Genomic DNA, 18,505 nt, shown 5'->3' with positions numbered 1-18,505 from the left:
CTCATTTCATTACTCTTACGCGAGTTTAATTCTTGTCAATTTATGTAAATCACGCTGCCTTAAAAATGTATCAACTCATTATTTATATTGATAGTCAAATAATTATTGTGAACATTATAAATAGATTATTTATTTAATATTGTTTAAGTCCAAAACTTTAAAGCAATCCGATTTCACGTCGCGTTCGTCAGTCACAAAACACAATTTGACAAGCAATTTAATAGTATTGTAAAGTCATCCCTTCTAGGAAAAACTGTAAAAAAATTATTACGAAAACTAATACCTTACACAAAATATTTGTATTTTCTTACATTTTGAGCAAGTGTCTTATCAATTTGACTATTAATATAAATAATGAGTTGATACATTTTTCAGGCAGCGTGATTTACATAAATTGACAAGAATTAAACTCGCGTAAGAGTAATGAAATAAGAAATATATATAAATAATGACAATTTCTAACAAGCACTGAATGCTCAGGTGCGTACAATAATATATTTGTGCGCAATCGGATCCGTGTGCAATCGGGTCGGTGAGCAATCGGGTCCGTGTGCAATCGGGTTGGTGCGCGATCGGGTCCGTGTGCAATCGGGTCCATGTCCAATCGGGTTCGTGTCCAATCAGGTCTGTGTCCAATCGAGTCCGTGTCCAATCGGAACTATGTCCGATCGGGACCGTGTCCAATCGAGTCCATGTCCAATCGGAACTGTGTCCAATCAGATCTGTGTCCAATCGGGACTGTGTCCGATTGGGAAATACTACTATGTCCAACCGCTTATGTGCGCAATCGGGTCCGTATGCAAACGGGTCTGTGTCCAATCGAGTCCATGTCCAATTGAAACTGTGTCCGATCGGGACCGTGTGCAATCGGGTCTGTATCCAATCGAGTCCGGGGCCAATCGGGACTGTGTTCAATCGGGAAATACTACTGTGTCCAATCGCTTATGTGCGCAATCGGGCCTCACTTTTAAGCGATAGTGAAAATATGGCCACTCGAAATGGAGTGACATCTCATTTCTTATAAGAAGGAATGTTTGGCTCAATAAATAATCTCTTCATTTGACTGGAGTGAAGTTTCACTGGAGTTTCACTTTTCTTGCAGCGAATTATTTACTCGATTAAAATGAAAAAATCATAAAAGTATTATGTGGCGGTCTTCTTTCACATCGAGCAGGAAGTTAATTATTGCTTGTCTTAATCGTGCTGCGGGTGGTCTTTATGTAGCGCGTCAACTGCACTTTACTCCCGAGAAAGTTACGCCGCCTGTCGACGGCGCCGTGCACTAACTGGCGGACGAGCGCGCGGCGTTCTTCGAAATATCCATGTAAACTCCCTATAAATATTTCTTAACTTAAGATACCCACAGAAAATCTAATAGATATTTCAAGGAAAGAATTCGATGCAGTGATGAAAAAAGAACATTGCATCCGCGTAGATAACTTGTGGAAAAACCTATATCCACGTAATCCACGTAAATTCCCGTGGATGTCTCGTAAATGTTTTTTGGTGTAGTACATTTTACATTCATTGTTCACGAGTTTCTGTATAACATCTTTCTTTACAGATAAATTGGTGAACCAATTGCCTACCTAAGATTACCAAATATGAATTGTCTGAAGTTTTTCTTATGAAGTCACATTGGTGTACGCCATATCAGTAAATGACGAAGATTCAAATGAAGGATTTTAACCGTAGCAGACACATTTTGTATCTTATTATTTCTTTTGAGATCTGTGAGAGGATTTGTTTGTTTACAGGTTAATAGTGATCACTTTGAGCAAATCTTGTAACTGTAGGTGAATAGGCAATCATTATATCTAGCAATATTCAGCATAGACTTCCAGCTTTTATATTACCTCCGGCGATAACGGCGCCGACCTTATGTTATTTAACAAAAAGTATTTGTCATCCTTTAACACCTCTTAAAATTTTGGCACAAGCTTTTTAATCATCTTCTATATGCTCACTATTATAAATAAAATTATGCACAAGTCATACAAGTTTTATTCTCGCTTTTGAAGAATTTGTTGTTAACATATTTTATATAGAAGAATGAAATGTACGAGTATTAATACAGCGTTAATGTTTAGTTTCCGAGAAATAAAGAAATACTATTAAAAGAAGATTATACCAGTATTGGCAATCCCCTTCTAATAAATAAAGAAGAAAAAATAATTTTAATAAATATTTACTCATCTTCTTCAAGAATTTTAAAAACCTCAAGAAAACAACGCAACAAAGTAGAATACATTTTCAATCTTCTATAATCTTATATAATATATATTAATAACAATAAATTATATGCACATAAATATTATAAAAATAATCTTACATAAGTAATAATGCCATTTTCATCAACTACTTTAGTAACAGCGGTCATAGCAACGATTGCAACACTGAGATTAACACGTAAAATATAAGACGTGAAAAATCCTAAAAAGGCCAATAATGCCACGATATATCTTCTTTTCTTCCAGAATTTCCAGCCAGATCTAGTTTCATCGTTGTACTTAACCCTAAAAAAATACGAAAAAAATTGTTATGTATATAGTATGAGTTTCTTCATTTAGAATTTATAAATCTATACAACTAAAACATACGTTTCAGTTGTACATTTAATTACGATACATCTTATATAAAGGTTTTAATAACAGGACATTTTAATAATGTGGTAAAAAACATACTTTCTTTGAAAATTTATAACAATTTATATATATATAATGAATCATCCTTTATTAAATAATTAAAAGCAAAGTTGAAAAATATATCTATTGAGCAAATGTTATTATCCCCCTCTCTTCTCCCGAGCGTGATATTTTTTGTTTTCAAACGGAAACATACTCAAAAATTTTCGTGCTAGTTGCGTATTTTTTCGCGACAATTGTGACGCGCTTTTAACGCGGATTGTAATCAATCAATGCCATGCTTTTTTGCACTATCAATTAGCAGCATTGGTAACGCGCTGACTTTGCGAGACAATTTCTGCTTTTCCCTTTCTTCTTCGTAATCGAGATGTCAAATCGATCATATATTGTAACGATCGAAACCCTGCGGGAAAGTGAAAGAGTCTCGCAACTGTTGCTCTGTTACATCACGAGTGAAATTACTGTATACCATTCGCATCGCTTTCGTCATTCCTTTAATTCACAGGCAACCGAAAAGTTCGCATAAAAGACACGCGTTTTCGATTGCAAAAGACAAAGACTCGCTCTGTGATACTATGCATTTTCCGCCGGTATCTATTTGAACGTCGCGTCAAGATCTTTACTCATGTATTTGATTTTTATTTGTGTAATCAAAATCTCCTCTCCTGTAATCAAGTTTTTCGTTCGCGTCAAGATTTCCGATTAAGCCATATGCGCGAAACCAAAATATGTACTGGCGTCGGTCATTATCACATAGTTGTTCACTTCCTTAGTCATTTTAGAATTATAACATTACTTAAGATATATCCATATTTACTAAGTGTTTGTATACAGGATTTTCTAAAAAATATATTCTTAAAGCAGTAAGAGGAGAGCAATAAATTTTGGCATATTAATTTTTTTAATTTGAACACTCTGAATATATTTTTTTATTATAGAAGGAGAGGCTAGCTTGATAGCAAGCTGGCCTCATCCCTTCTTCAACGGCGTTTCCTTCCAAACGGCTTGAGTAACAAAATTTGTCAACGTATACGATGTATAAAATGTCATCTGTGTATATGTACATGAGAGCTGGATAGTAACTAGTTAGAAAGATAAATGTTAATAACTTAAAAAAAACAAAATAAAATTATGTTGCCAATAAGAGCCAACACTGGATGTGTTTGTGCAATGTTGTATTTTACAATTGGTTTTATCGATATAACATAAAACTATTGTACATGAGTTCGAAAACAAATGTCTCATTCTCCAACATCTTAAACACAAACAACTTTATAATATGACATTTCACAACACAAATATGAGAAACCGTGCATATAGAAAAATAAACATCTTAGTGAACTCTTTACTTAACTTAGAACTATGCGATAATCTTAGAAACTCAGATTAAATCAGATCACGACAAAAATCACTAATGCGATCCCGAACAATATTTGCAAAACATTCTTCCGTATACAATATCGCTCATTAGACAACTTATTAATTAGAGAACGATGTAGAATCAACAAAAACTTAGATTTTGGTCTGACAATCAAATCCCTAATAACGATGACATTAGAAATATTCATTATTTTGTAAAAACTAATAATTCTAACCATAATTTTTCATCCATCACTAATAAAAATAAGAACAATACCATTTTCAGTCTCAAGCCATTTAAAATGGATCCCGTATCTACGTGCCATCAGGTAAAATTATTTCCGAGTGATTTAGATGATGTCAAGCGAGATATGAGTGGGATCGAAGAAAAATGGTTTATAAACTTATCAGGTTTAGAAATTCCCTGTGGAGCTATTAGATTAGGTGAGGGTTTTAATCTTCCAGCTATTGATACAAGAACATGTACCAGAGAATTCATTAAACATATAGAAAATAACATTCTTAGACTCAAACCTACTTTACGCAATAATATCAAAAACAAAATTATTCCAAAATTGAAGGGAATTAATTGGCAGTGCAGAGTCAATAGGATTAAAGAGTCAAAGATCATCACAGCGACAAAAACAAAAAAAAATTTCATTAAAAATAATCCGAACATTATTTTTACACGTGCAGATAAAGGAAATACTGTGATAGCACTCAATAGGAAAGATTACACTAAAAAAATGAAAGAGGTTTTTTTCGGATGTACACTGGAACCCCGCGTTAGCGTACTCCGCGTTAGCGGAAACTATATCCCCTCCATATGCACTCGGCCCACATGAGTAGCGTGTGTGGGGATAGCAATGCAGTCACGTAGTATGTAAGCAGTTACGACATATTCTTAAAGATTTGTGCAAGATTTTAATCTGTAATTAATTCATTTGGGACTAAGAAATGGCTAATATTTTTTTAAATTTAGGAATTTATTATTTTGTCTACATGGTCATTAAAAATTGTCTCAAAAAATTGTTTCAAAATATTATTCGTGTAATATAAATAAAAATATATTTTTATATAAATTTTTATTTGAAAAATTTACGCACATGTAAATAAAATAGCCAACACTAATTTAAAATAAATTGTTTAAATGTAATCACATAAAAAAAGAAACACCAATTGTAATCAAAGCTGGATTTCTAATTTGATAATATTTTATTTATAAATTATATGTTGGAAAATAATAATAAATTAAAAGTGTAGGGAATATAAAATATTCGGGAATGTAATTTATTACAGAGGTACGAGATGTGAGTTTTACGGACGGCTATAGATACGATTGACTTGATCTGAGACGCTCTGCTTGCAATTTTATGATCGAATACATTTAGTCTTAAGCGTAAACATTAACTGGTTAGATGGCAATACCGTTACGTCTCTGACACCCACTGTTTCGGTGTCGACACTTAACTTTTGGTGTCGATACTTAAATTTTTTGTGTTGACACCAAAAAGAAGATATCGACATCGAAACTTTGAGTGTCGATACTTAAATGTCGGTATTAACACTAAAAATTTAGGCGTTAATACAAAAAATGGAGTGTAAACACTCAAAGTTAGGTGTAAACACCAAAATCTTGGGTGTTTTTTTTGTAAGGGTGGGCTCAACAGTTTGAATAAATTTATTAAAGTACAAAAAGATTTAACACCAGTTTCTTCACAATACAACGTAGTTTATAAAATTAACTGCAAAGATTGTGAAGCATCTTATGTTAACCCCAGACAGGCAGACTTCTTAAAACAAGAATTTCGGAACATAGGAACCACATTAATAGAAACTGAACCCAAACCTCCGTAATCACTGACCAGAAAATTGATTTGTTATACGAGTTCGATTGGGAGGGGGTCCTAATTTTGGACAAAGAAAGTAACTTGTCTAAGAGATTTATATCTGAAACCATTCACATAAAAAAACAAAAATAGGCCTCAACTTACAATGTAATACGGAGTTACTCGACCCGATTTATGATGACTTTATCAAATAATATTCCATAGAGATGCCTTCCATCTTTTTTCTTTTTTTTCTTTTTTTTCTTTTTTCTTTTTTTTCTTTTTTCTTTCCTTTTTTCCACCTCTCTATTTCTTCTTTCCAACTATCCTATCCTCTACTTGCTCCCCCTTCCTTTCTTACTCCCACTTCTTTCTCACAGACTCTCAGTACGAGAGATGTTAGTCAAAATCATCCTTCACATTTACTTTATTATTGACATCAAAATAGTCACAAAGCCCACGCATGATTTTTCCGATCTGATTGGAAAAATACAGCTGGTTCTCACTGTAAGTTTTAATTTTTGTATTCTTCCCTTACGGAAAAAATACTAAAAATAACACTTAAAAAAATACTCAAGTTGAGTGTAATTTGGGACAAGGGGTAAACCCAGATAGCCAAGCGAGATTAAGCATATCGGGCAAATTAATGCACTGCATGTATGTTGTGAACTTGCCTACAATTTGCTGTCATTGTAATTTAACGTGGAACGAAGTTAACATCAGGAGAACAAATAACCTTCATGAGTTTATAAAATTATAAGTGCACCCTTACGAAAAAAACACTGAAAATAACACTTAAAAAAATACTCAAGTTGAGTATAATTTGGGATAAGGGGTAAACACTCAATTCAGTGTAAACACTCAACTTAAGTGTTTGCTCTTTAATTTACTTTTAATTAGAGTGTTATTACTCTCAACTTGAATGTTCGCCATCTAATAAAGTGTTAATTCCAATGTTAATCCTAAATTTAAGAATAACACTGAAATTAACACTTAATTAGATGGCAAACATCCAGGTTGAAAGTAATACTCAAATTAATACTCAAAGCCTGCTAAACACTTTATAGTTGAATGTTTATTTTAGATATTCGTTTTATGTCCATTTCTACTAATGCAGATTAATTTTAATCTCGGTTGAACTTGCTTTTCTTGCTTTAGTTGTTATTTAACATTTTCTAATCCAATGTTTGAGAGTGCACACTCAATATTAAGTGTATACCTTCAACCAATAGATGTTGAGTGTACATCCCCAACGTTTCAGTGTTCACACTTTATGTTGGAAGTATACACTCATTTATTGAGTGTCATATCCATATGTTAAGAGTATACTTTCAAATATTCAGTATTTAAATCCAAACTTTGGTATGAACACTCAATCATTGGGTGTACACACTCAATGTTCGAATATAAACACTAAATCTTTAGTGTAAATACTCAAGATTTGAGCGTATACACTTCAATTTCGGAGTAAACTCCCAAAATCGAGTATTAACACTCAATTTTGAGTGTAAACTTTCAAAATTAGAGTGTTTTTTCCGTAAGGGCATGCATTGAGGAATAATAAACTTGTCACATTGACAGCAATTGTGCATGCATGTGACAACTTGCCGTCAGTTTGTTGAATTCTAATGTAGAATTTTACATGATGTCAGAACGACAGACAGTTTGAGGAAACACCTTGGCTTTAGTTTGATAAAATTAATAGGGAATAAATGACAGCAAAATAACAACACGTTGCCTTTATTTGGCTATCTGGGAACACTCAATTCAGTGTAAACACTCAACTTGAGGGTTCGCTCTTTAATTTACTTTTAATTAGAGTGTTATTACTCTTAACTTGAATGTTCGCCATCTAATTAAGTGTTAATTTCAATGTTAATCCTAAATTTAAGAATAACACTGAAATTAACACTTAATTAGATGGCAAACATCCAAGTTGAAAGTAATACTCAAATTAATACTCAAAGCCAGCTGAACACTCTAATTGAATGTTTATTTTAGATATTCGTTTTATGTCCATTTCTACCAATGCAGATTAATTTTAATCTCGGTTGAACGTTGAACTTTTTTTGCTTTTGTTTTTATTTAATATTTTCTAATCCAATGTTTGAGAGTACACATTCAATATTAAGTGTATACCTTGAACCGATAGATGTTGAGTGTACATCTCCAACGTTTCAGTGTTCACACTTTATGTTGGAAGTATACACTCATTTATTGTGTGTTATATCCAAATGTTGAGAGTATACTTTTAAATATTCAGTATTTAAATCCAAACTTTAGTATGAACACTCAATCATTGGGTGTACACAGTCAATGTTCGAGTATAAACACTCAATCTTTAGTGTAAATACTCAAGATTTGAGCGTATACCATAAAATGACGGAAAATATAATGTAAATCTTGACTATGCTAAAACGGACAATTGATGAATTTGACAACACATGTATATTTTGATGACTGTTATCAAACTATTCTAAAACGGACAATTGATGAATTTGATGACACATGTATATTTTGATGATTGACATTAAACTATCAAGAGACACGGTAGTGGCTCGCGCCAAGTGAAAGCGCAGCGCGAGCCCGACCGTGCTCTTTACGCGAGTACACGACTTGCGAGCACTCGAGATTATCGGATCTCAGAAACGGCTAAACGGATCGAGTTCTAACTAAGCTCAATCGAAAGATTGAGGTTGATTTATATAAGAAAACTATTTTTATTTTTCCTCTACGTATCCTATGAGAGGAGATATCACGACGCAAGTCTAAATGTTAAAATTTTCATGTAAGAAACGTCATCGTCGACTTCTCAGATCAGAAAACGTCACTTTCACACTTTTGATACGAGAGGCGCTTGTGTGCTGATGAATGAACATCAGGTTATTTAGGAATCTATCATACCGACGAAATATAGTGGCATGAGCAGCGGTGTCACATTTGCATGCTTCTTGGACAATGTTTCATTTCACGCATAATTATTAATGTCGTTTAATCATGTGCGTAATAAAACGAAACGCAGCCATTCGCATCGTTACTACGGCGTTTGCATCGTGTGTAATAATGGGTTATGTGAGTCGCCAAGAGTTCGCGCAAAGTGACGTGCGGTGTGAGGTTATGATGTTAATAATGACAGTTCGTGAAGTAATAGTACAATCATTATGCAAGATCTACGGCCGGTATAGTCGGATTTATTTAAGATCATCTTAAGTACTATCTTTTAGCATCTTTCTTAAGACATTACTTGAGATCTTTAAATAAGATTCGACTATGAATACTACCCAGGTAGCAAGGTGACGTCTAATTGACGGCATTTTTTGGTCATTTTATGACGAACCAGACGTCATAATGTCGAGATAAAATGACGTCTAAATGTCGTAAAACTGACGTACATTTGTCTCATCTTAACGACGTCATATATTGACGTCAAAAATACGTCATTATTTTCATATTATTGACGTCATTTTCAAGAAGCTAGTATCGTACATTTGACGGTATTTTATTGTTATTTTTATGACAAAACATAGGTTTTTAGATTACATTTAATAAAGACGACATTTTAACGTCATTTTTATGACTATCCCAGGTAGTAAAAGCCATTATTTTGACGTTTTAGAAAATATTTCGGGTACATGTCCTATATATGCAGTACTTGCATTATGAAAATATCGAAATAACATAATTATAATGTAAAAAAAAATCTACGTTATTTCTCAACAAGCATCACGACCCACTACACCATAGTCACATTTGGAATTGCCTAACTTCCGCGGTCACCCATCCAACTCTGAACCGCCGTCGACGTTGCTTGACTTCGAAGATCGTACGCTACCTAGCCCTTTGTGATGATCCATGAACACTTGATGATCATGAATACATATTTGTTATAGATCAGTTCAATAGATGCGAGAAACATGAAACTTGTAGTTAACTAATATTTTTATAAATAAATATAAATTTACAGTTTTTTTCCTGATTTTTACATATGCAAAATAACATTATGTGGAATAACTTATAGAAATATGTTTTTGCTTTGTTCTTTTGATAAAGCTAAATTATACCTCAGACAAAACGCAATATTTATAACATATTTATAAAATACTTATAATATTTATTTAAATATTTTATAAATATTTATCCAAATATTTTATAAATATTTTTGTGGTCTTAGATTTGACAAATCATAAAGATTTATCATAAATATTATAAAAATATTTATGAAATATTTATAAATATATTTACAAAATATTACTTATACAAATCTTTATCTTTTATTTACCATAAATATTATATAAAATATTTAATCTATATTTTAATATGTTGAATAAAGATTTTTTTCTTCGTATATATAAAATATGTGTAAAATATTTTTATAATATTTTGAAAAAATAAATATTAATAAATATTAATAAATATTTATCATAAATATTATGTGCTGCCTGGGATGATTCTAAAATATTGATAGTATTAATTATATAAAATATTATATTAATTTTAATAATGTTGTTTATTAACCAATCTTTAAATAATGATTAATAGTTATAGGTAGCAAGGTGTCGTCCACTAGACCTCAATAATTTGTCATTTGAGGTTAAATCGTCAATTATTACAAAGAATTATAGTTAACGTCAGTAATTAGTCACTAATAAAATCTTATTAATACGTCGTAAAATGATCAATTAACTGACGTTATTAATTAGTCAAGAATATGACGTCGGAAATACGTTGTAGGATGGATAAATGACTGACGTAATTAATAGGTCAAAAAATGACGTTACTATTACGTCTTAATTTGGTAACATGACGTCTGCGACCTTAAATAACGAATTATTGACGTCGTATTAACGTCACCTTGCTACCTGGGTAGTCGTAATGTCAGCAGGAGTAATGGAGTAGGAGTAAGATAAGAAGTAAGAAAATATGAAATGATCAATTGTTATACTCTTATTCCTCACTTCATTACTCCTGCTGAAATTATAGATATTGCATTAGGCCTGGTCTCTCCTCTCAAAACTTTTACCTCTTAAAATATTGTTTTTTTAAAAGACATCAGTTACTGTTAGATATAACGGTATAAGGCCTGGTCTACAATAGCTGGAGTAAGCATGGAATAAGAAGTAAGACTAGGCATAAAAGGATTAATCCAGTGTAAGAAAGCTGGCATAAAGGTGTAAGCGAAATAAATTATTTTTATTTCGTAGCTTTTTACACTGGTGTCAATGAGGTAGATAGATGAGATGTTGCGTAATGTAAAATGTGTATTATTGCTGTAATTGTCAATGATAATGTTGTAAGGATAAGAACTATCACCATCACTAAGATATCACTTTTGTCACCAAGATATAATTATATGTTACTAGGAAAGAATAAAAATAGTATTATTAAAATCATTTATTTGAAATTTTGTTAGATATAATTGATAGTTATTAATATTGGTTGACAATTACAGCAACATTTAACCAATACACAATTCTTCTACATCATACAACACATCTCATCTCTCATCGATACTAATGTAAAATTAGAGAGCTATTTTATTTTAATTTTATGTTGGTGTTGATGATTAATGGGTCATATAGGTTGCTTGGGCCACGGGTCAGTTCGTGTCAAGTGACATGTGTAGTGGTGGTTAATCATTTATTTAATAATTTTTAACATCTCATCTATTTAATTATCGTTCATTAAGATTTTACACTTGTGTCGATGAAATAGATGAGATTTTGCGTGATGTAAAATTGTGTATTTTTATTGCTATAATTGTCAATGATAATGTTGTAAGGATAAGATTAATTTAGTTAGTTATTAATATTGATTAACAATTACAGCAACATTTAACCAATTCTTCTACATAATACAACAGCTCATCTATCTCATCGACACTAATGTAAAATCTGAGAGCTATTTTACTTTTTGAATTTAATTTTACATTAAGTATATATTCTTATTAAGTATATATTTTTAATTTAATATAAATGTAATTTTTTATAAATGTTTAAAAAATTGAGAAATTTCGAAGCGAGTTGTTTTTCATTGATTGATTATTTGTTTTATGTGTAAATGTTCTTTTTATACAATAAGTTGTATTTGTGCATAATGCAATTTATTAATCAATGATTAAAATATTCGCTTAATTAATCTATGTTACATCATAGGTTAAATTTGATAAAAAATATTTTATCTTGGATTTATTTGATACGTAAATAAATGTGATATGTATGTATTTAGGTTGAATCAAAAGTGTGATTTTTTGCTTTTTGAAAGGAGCTTACACATATATATTACCCATGTTGAATTAGTTTAAATTTCATAAAAAGTATTATCTTGAATTTATTTGATACGTAAATAAATGTGATTTTTTTCCATCCAAAGATATATATTATTTAAGTTGAATTTGATCAAAAGTTTTATCTTGGATTTATGATTTTTTCCTTAAAATAAAATATCACTTAGTCTATGTTACATCAAATAATATTTTAGTGACCAAACATAATTATCCTTTTAAAAAAAGGTAAAAGGGCTCCAAGTGTGTGGGCTTCTTTGAGGAAAGACACAAATTTAAAATAATCATTTTGGTCAAATTCAACTTAGGCCTGTTTTCAAAATATACCCTAAAGGAAAATTTTATTTAAAAATTTATAGTATTATATCCGTTATATAAACTTTAGCTTCTTCGTAAAATTTTTCTCAAAGAGGAAGTTTTAGAGTGTAATCTTAAGTGGTCTAGAAATCTAAGTAGTTTATAAAAAAAATACAAAATGCGTGATATCCAAACAAAATTACCTTTTTAAAAAAGGTAAAAAAAGCGCCAAGTGTGTGGTTTTTCTTTAGCAAAAAATTTACAAAATTCAAAATAAAACTTTTAATCAAATTTAACCTAAGTGATATATGGAATAGAAAAAAAAATTTATGTATCAAATAAGATATTTTTTATTAAATTCAATGTAAGTGATACATGCATCAAATTCAATCTAAGTGGTCTATAAACACTACAAAATACGTGATATCCCAACAAAATTACCTTTATAAAAAAGGTAAAAAAAAGGCGCCAAGTGTTTGGTTTTTGTGTGTGCGTGTGTGTTTAGTATATAACTTAATTTATATATAAAGAAGCGATTTATTTTTAAAGATGCGGTTAATATCTGTCTCTTATGCGTGCATACGTTACAATCCCTCTCTCTCTCTCTCTCCCTCTCTCTCTCCCTCCCTCTCTCTCCCTCTCTCTCTCTCTCTCTCCCTCCCCCCCTCTCTCTCTCTCTCTCTCTCTCTCTCTCTCTCTCTCTCTCTCTCTCTCTCCTCTCTCTCTCTCTCTCTCTCTCTCTCTCTCTCTCTCTCTCTCTCTCTCTCTCTCTCTCTCTCTCTCTCTCTCTCTCTCTCTCTCTCCTCTCTCTCTCTCTCTCTCTCTCCTCTCTCTCTCTCTCTCTCTTGATACTTGTAAATTGTACCAGACTTGTAAATTGTACCATTCGGTTTATTTTTGATGTGCGTAGAGATGAACATATTACACCTTTTCGGCACCGACTGAAATGGTTGAGTGTATCTAGTAGAAGGAAATATTTCCTCGGTGTTGTAATGTTCCATGTTGTTCACAATGTAGCTCCTACATACTTAACAGATATTTTCTTGAAACGTGATGATTCTTTGCGAAGCTCGTCTAGAATAGGAAGAACTGAATTGTTTAATATTCCCCCTCATAGAACGACCACACATACACACACACACACACACACACACACATTCAGATGCACATACCAAAGAAAAAGAAAGAGCTGGCAAATTATTCGGTTTAGCAGCGCCAAGTTTTTGTAGTAAAATATTTATTTGTATTAAAGTATTTATTTGTAATATTTATAATTTATTTGTATTAAAACTTACTTGCCAGCTCAATATTATCTCCTTTATTTCTTGCCAATTTGCTTCCTGACAATTGTTTTTTGCAGGCGTACAGCAGCCAATAATTTAATACAAAAGGCTAATATTTATAGTTTAATCTTATATTTAAGAATCTTCTTAAGTTTATCGTTAAAATACTTCGTAATTAACGAAATTGTATCTAAAGACAAACTTAAAACAATCCAACTTAAAACAATCAAATTAATACTTTCATTTTATAATATAAATCTAAAAAATTGTTTTGTATTATAAAAACTAGCTAAAGAATAGTAATAATGTTTTAGTTTCTATAAAAATATTTGTTCTTATAATTGGCGCAAAATATTTAAATATCACTATTTTTGTAGAGAAGTTTTAATTTCTGTGTGTGAGTATAAACTTTAAAAATTTCAGAAATATATATTACTTGGGTTAAATTTGACACACTTAGTATATAATACTTAGGTTGAACCATCCAAAAGTATATACCACTTAGGTTGAATTTGATTAAGTTTTATCTTGAATTTGTTATTTTTTTCTTATATTATTTAGGTTAAACCATCCAATAATTATTTTGCTTAAAGGAAAAACCAAACACTTGGCGCCTTTTTTTTATTCTAAAACACGCAAATGATGAATTTGACGACACATGTATATTTTGACGATTGTCATATTAAACTATTCTATAGAGGATGTCAGAAAATTTTTAATATAGCGCTTGCATGGAGATAGAGTAACTACTAGGCACGCAGAGAGCTATTGTTTATAAACGGCAATGGCTACGCCGAGTTTATAAACAATTTTTTAGCAACCGCGGATGCGCGTCCTGCTGAGCGAACTTATCTCGCCGCGCGCTTGCTGGCATTTGACGACAAATCTGTCAAGTCGAATATTTTTTAAATTAATGACTCGTTAACTACTGCCAAAATTACAAAATGGTATAGAACATTTTCAGTCAGTTTAGTTAGCTCTACTTCCATGAAAGCGCTATATAAAAAATTTTCTGACACTCTATATACATATACATATATATGTTTTCGTGAAATTTGAAAACAACACATATCACATGTACCGGGTGTATAATACTGAAGGACGTATAATATTGAAATGAACAATGACATAAAAGCTAAATATCAAAAGTACCCGACGAATATTATAGTAAAAAACAATAATTATAATTTATAAGTTTGGCAATTGATAATTTTGACGACAATTTTTATGAAGAATTGACGATTTTTACGACTTTTGTTAACTTTAAATGGTAAAAGTTTGACTGCGTTAAAGTCAGAAAGTCGTCGGAATCGTCGCGGCGTCTCGTGTAATAGAGTCGTTCGCGCACGTACACTTGACGCGCACATACATTTTGTGCCTCTTGAAACATTTCTCTCAGAATATACGGGATCCTAATTAATAAATAATGCTAGTAAAAAGAAGCGACTTACGTTTTATGTGTAGTGTTACTTTCTTTGATAGTCGAAGAATCCATTTTCTTTTGTATTAAGTTCTGAAATTAAAAAAATAAAGAAAGAAGAATATAAAAAATATTAATGCAAAATATAAATATATGTAATAAAGTTCAAATTTTTCGATCTGTAGTAGAAACATAGAATAGATACACGTCTATTTAAACTCAAGGTTAAAACCACACTACTTGAAGTAAAGCCGTGTGACTGCGCATAATAGCAGTAACTATTGGATCATCTAATGAGCAGAACCATACTTAGTTTAAAAATCTGAAAGTGAGTCTACCCAAAACTTTTGAACCTTACTAAATAGTATTATTATAAAATGTTTCCTACTTTTATATAGATAAAAACAGTTTTTTTAACAATTACCAAAAATAATTTAAAAATGTGTAAATCTAAAATTAATTTTTAAAATAAAAATATAAAAATGAGGCCGTAGTGTGTGGAGGTGAGATTGCGGGCTCCGGAATTTGAGATCGAAAGTGGAGGATGGAGAAGTAGAGGAGAGTTGGGAAATTAATAATCATGGAGAATGTGTCGAGGAATACAGGTGGAATTGGAGGGAAATAGCGGAAAGAAGGAGAGGAGGAGCAGTGTAAAAATCCGGAGCCAGAGAGAGGATGAGAAGGCAGAAAATGGAGCGACAATTAAGATCGAGGAGAGAGGATAGTGAAAGAGAGCGACAGAGGTACATGGAGAAGAGAGAGATGTTGGAGTATGGCCAGTAGAGACAGTGGAGACAGTAAATGGCGGAAGGGTAGAGTTGGATCGATGTATCGATACATGACGGAAGTGGACCAATGGCGAAAGAGACGGATGGTCGATTGGTTGGTGCGGTAACATGCGAAGGATGGCAATACTGAGAGAGGAGACCGCGGTAACGTATTTTGGAAACACTTGCGTTTATATGCACGTAGTCCACCGGAAAAGTTTGGTAAACAAGCTGAGTGAGCAAGAGTAAAAGAAGAGGATGAAAGGAGCGAAGGAAATTAGTGAGGAGCTGAGGAAGGTAAAGAGACAGATTAGAAGACTGAGAGAGGTAACGGAGGGGCTGAGGGAGATAAAGAGAGAGATGAGAGGACTGAGAAAGGTGACGGAGGAGCTGACAAGATTGGTGAGAGGAATGTGCGAGGAGGTGAACAGAGGAGGTAAAGGAAGGAGAGGAGAGAGGTCAGAAGAGATGCCAGAGAGGGAGAGTGATGAGAAGGTTGGTCAAACAGAAGAGCAGGCAGATAGAGGAGACGGAGGTGGAATATGAAAGTAAGAAGATGGAGAGTGCGAAGGGTGGATAGACAGAAAGAAGATAGTGACAGCGGAGAAGATCAATGGGGGCAGAGAGGAGAAGGATGATGCCGAAGGAGATCGTGGGAGTGATTAGGAAGATGGAGAGATGAAGGAGAGTCAAAGGATAAAAAGAGATGTTTGGAGGAGTGGAAATCGAAGAGAGAGGCGGAAAAGAGCAGAGGATGAGGAAAAACATAAAGATGTAAAAGAGAGCGAAGAGGTGCTAATAGAGGAGACAGGTGAAAGAGAAGGAGGAAAGGCGAAGGTGGGGAGGCAGGACAAGGGCGGTTAGCCGAACAGGAGGACGGAGAGAGGAGAGACAAGAGAAGAGCAGATGGAGGAGGACGAAAAGAAAAACTTTGTGTATAAATGATTATGTAAAGGATTGTGAAGGAGTAGAAAATGATGTTCACGGTTCGGGTATGCTCTATTTAAAAGCGCCTTGTATCCCTTTAGAGGACGCAATAAAATTAATTAATTAATTAAAATAGAAAAAATGAGAGTATAAAATATTTTAAATTTTTTAAATTTTCAAATTTTTAAAAAAATGTTTAAGTCTTATTCGTGTCACATTAAATTTAATTCTTTGAAACATCGAAGTATGCATCAAACTAATTTTCATAAAACTTAGTATCTAAAGGTTTTTTAAGATGTTGATTATAAATTTTAAAAAATTTTTCGCAATAAATTATTTACAGTTTTTTTTAATAAGATTGATTTTAAAGAAGCTTCTGAACATTGACATTTAGCTAATAACTATATTTCAAGACTGACGAAATTGTCGGCGTGCAGTTTATATGAGCTAATAACATTACATTAATTCTTTAATGCTCAAAATGCACAAAATTTCATAAACTTTAATGACGTAGACTATATAAAACGGATAAACTTTTTATTCAAAAGTACTTTTCTAGGGGGTTTTAAGTGTGCTTTTTTGATTGCCGCCGAGAAAAATGGAAAAAGACGTCAAGTTTTTGAGCTTTTTTAAGTCACGATTTTTTGTATAAAATTTTTTTAAATGTGGATTTTCTTTATCGTAACGAATTTGGATTAGGGTCGGAATTGCATAAAGTGTGCACTTTTTAATTGCACTTGAAAACTATGCAACGCAAAAATTTTTTAACGTCACGGATCTAATATGGCTGCCAAAATGTCAGAAATTATGGAAATCTCCATTTTTTCTATTTAAACAATCGTAATTCGATTTACTAATGTTCATTAATTACTTAGAAACGTTTGACCATATTGCTTTGTATCTTAAAACATGAAATCCAATATGGCACTTTCAATATGGTGGCTAGGATTGACGGAAATACCGAAAAAACTAGTATAATTTGTAGTTTTTTTTTCTATATTTCCGTGTACTTATATGACTGGGGAATACAAAAGCAAGTATGTACACTGTGTGCAAATGTGTGTGTACGTTATACATCCAATTCAGAAAATAATTATAATGCTAGCGCCACACTATGCGCCTATTCGCGATTCGTAATTCGTAATTCGCGATTTATCTGACGTTCGTGAATAGTGTGGAGAGAAAATTTGTCGATTTGTCATGCGCGATTCGCCATTCGCCCTAATTCGCTGACCGAGCGGTTTTTCAAAAAATGTCAAAGGACGCAAATTAACACGAATCAATCCATTCGTGTCTCGATACACTATTCGCAATGATGCCTATTCACAATGATTCGTAGTTTTTATTTTGACTGCTATGATGGAAACCGAATAAATAAATATAATGGTTAAGTAAACATCTATACTGCTGAAATTGGTCGAAGTAATATAAACTAAGGAATGACAAATCTCCCCAAACACCGAGTAAATCTCCACGAATTACGAATCGCGAATTACGAATCCCAGATAGCACACAATGTTCTATGAATATTCTTAGAAAGTGCAAATGTTCTTAATATCAGAATATTCAAGAGAATATTCTATGAATATACGTAGAATATCATACTCGGATATCGTATATTCACGAATATTCTTATAAAGTGCGAATGTTCTTAGTTTTAGAATATTTGAATCGAATATTCTATGAATATACGTAGAA

General features: G+C 32.3%; 1 protein-coding gene across 9 annotated transcripts in view; it reads right to left on the bottom strand.

Moving 5' to 3' along the window:
• LOC105835394 (vesicular glutamate transporter 2) overlaps positions 1-18,505 on the bottom strand; it is a 200,757-nt gene that overhangs the window by 171,253 nt on the left and 10,999 nt on the right. For 8 of the 9 annotated variants that reach the window (XR_004962679.1, XR_004962684.1, XR_004962680.1 and 5 more), the window contains exons 2-3: positions 15,145-15,206; positions 2,333-2,516 (exon numbers count right to left, since the gene is read on the bottom strand). Coding sequence is in view for 6 of the 9 variants with exons in the window: in XM_036284567.1 (XP_036140460.1) it covers positions 2,333-2,516; positions 15,145-15,188 (228 nt within the window). In the remaining 3 variants the exon portion in view is untranslated. The remainder of the gene's footprint in view (positions 1-2,332; positions 2,517-15,144; positions 15,207-18,505) is intronic. The other variant, XM_036284492.1, reaches the window with a different exon arrangement.

This window comes from Monomorium pharaonis, chromosome 1, assembly GCF_013373865.1.
Source record: "Monomorium pharaonis isolate MP-MQ-018 chromosome 1, ASM1337386v2, whole genome shotgun sequence".
Lineage (NCBI taxonomy): Eukaryota > Metazoa > Arthropoda > Insecta > Hymenoptera > Formicidae > Monomorium > Monomorium pharaonis.
This window is presented reverse-complemented; position numbering and strand designations above follow the sequence as displayed.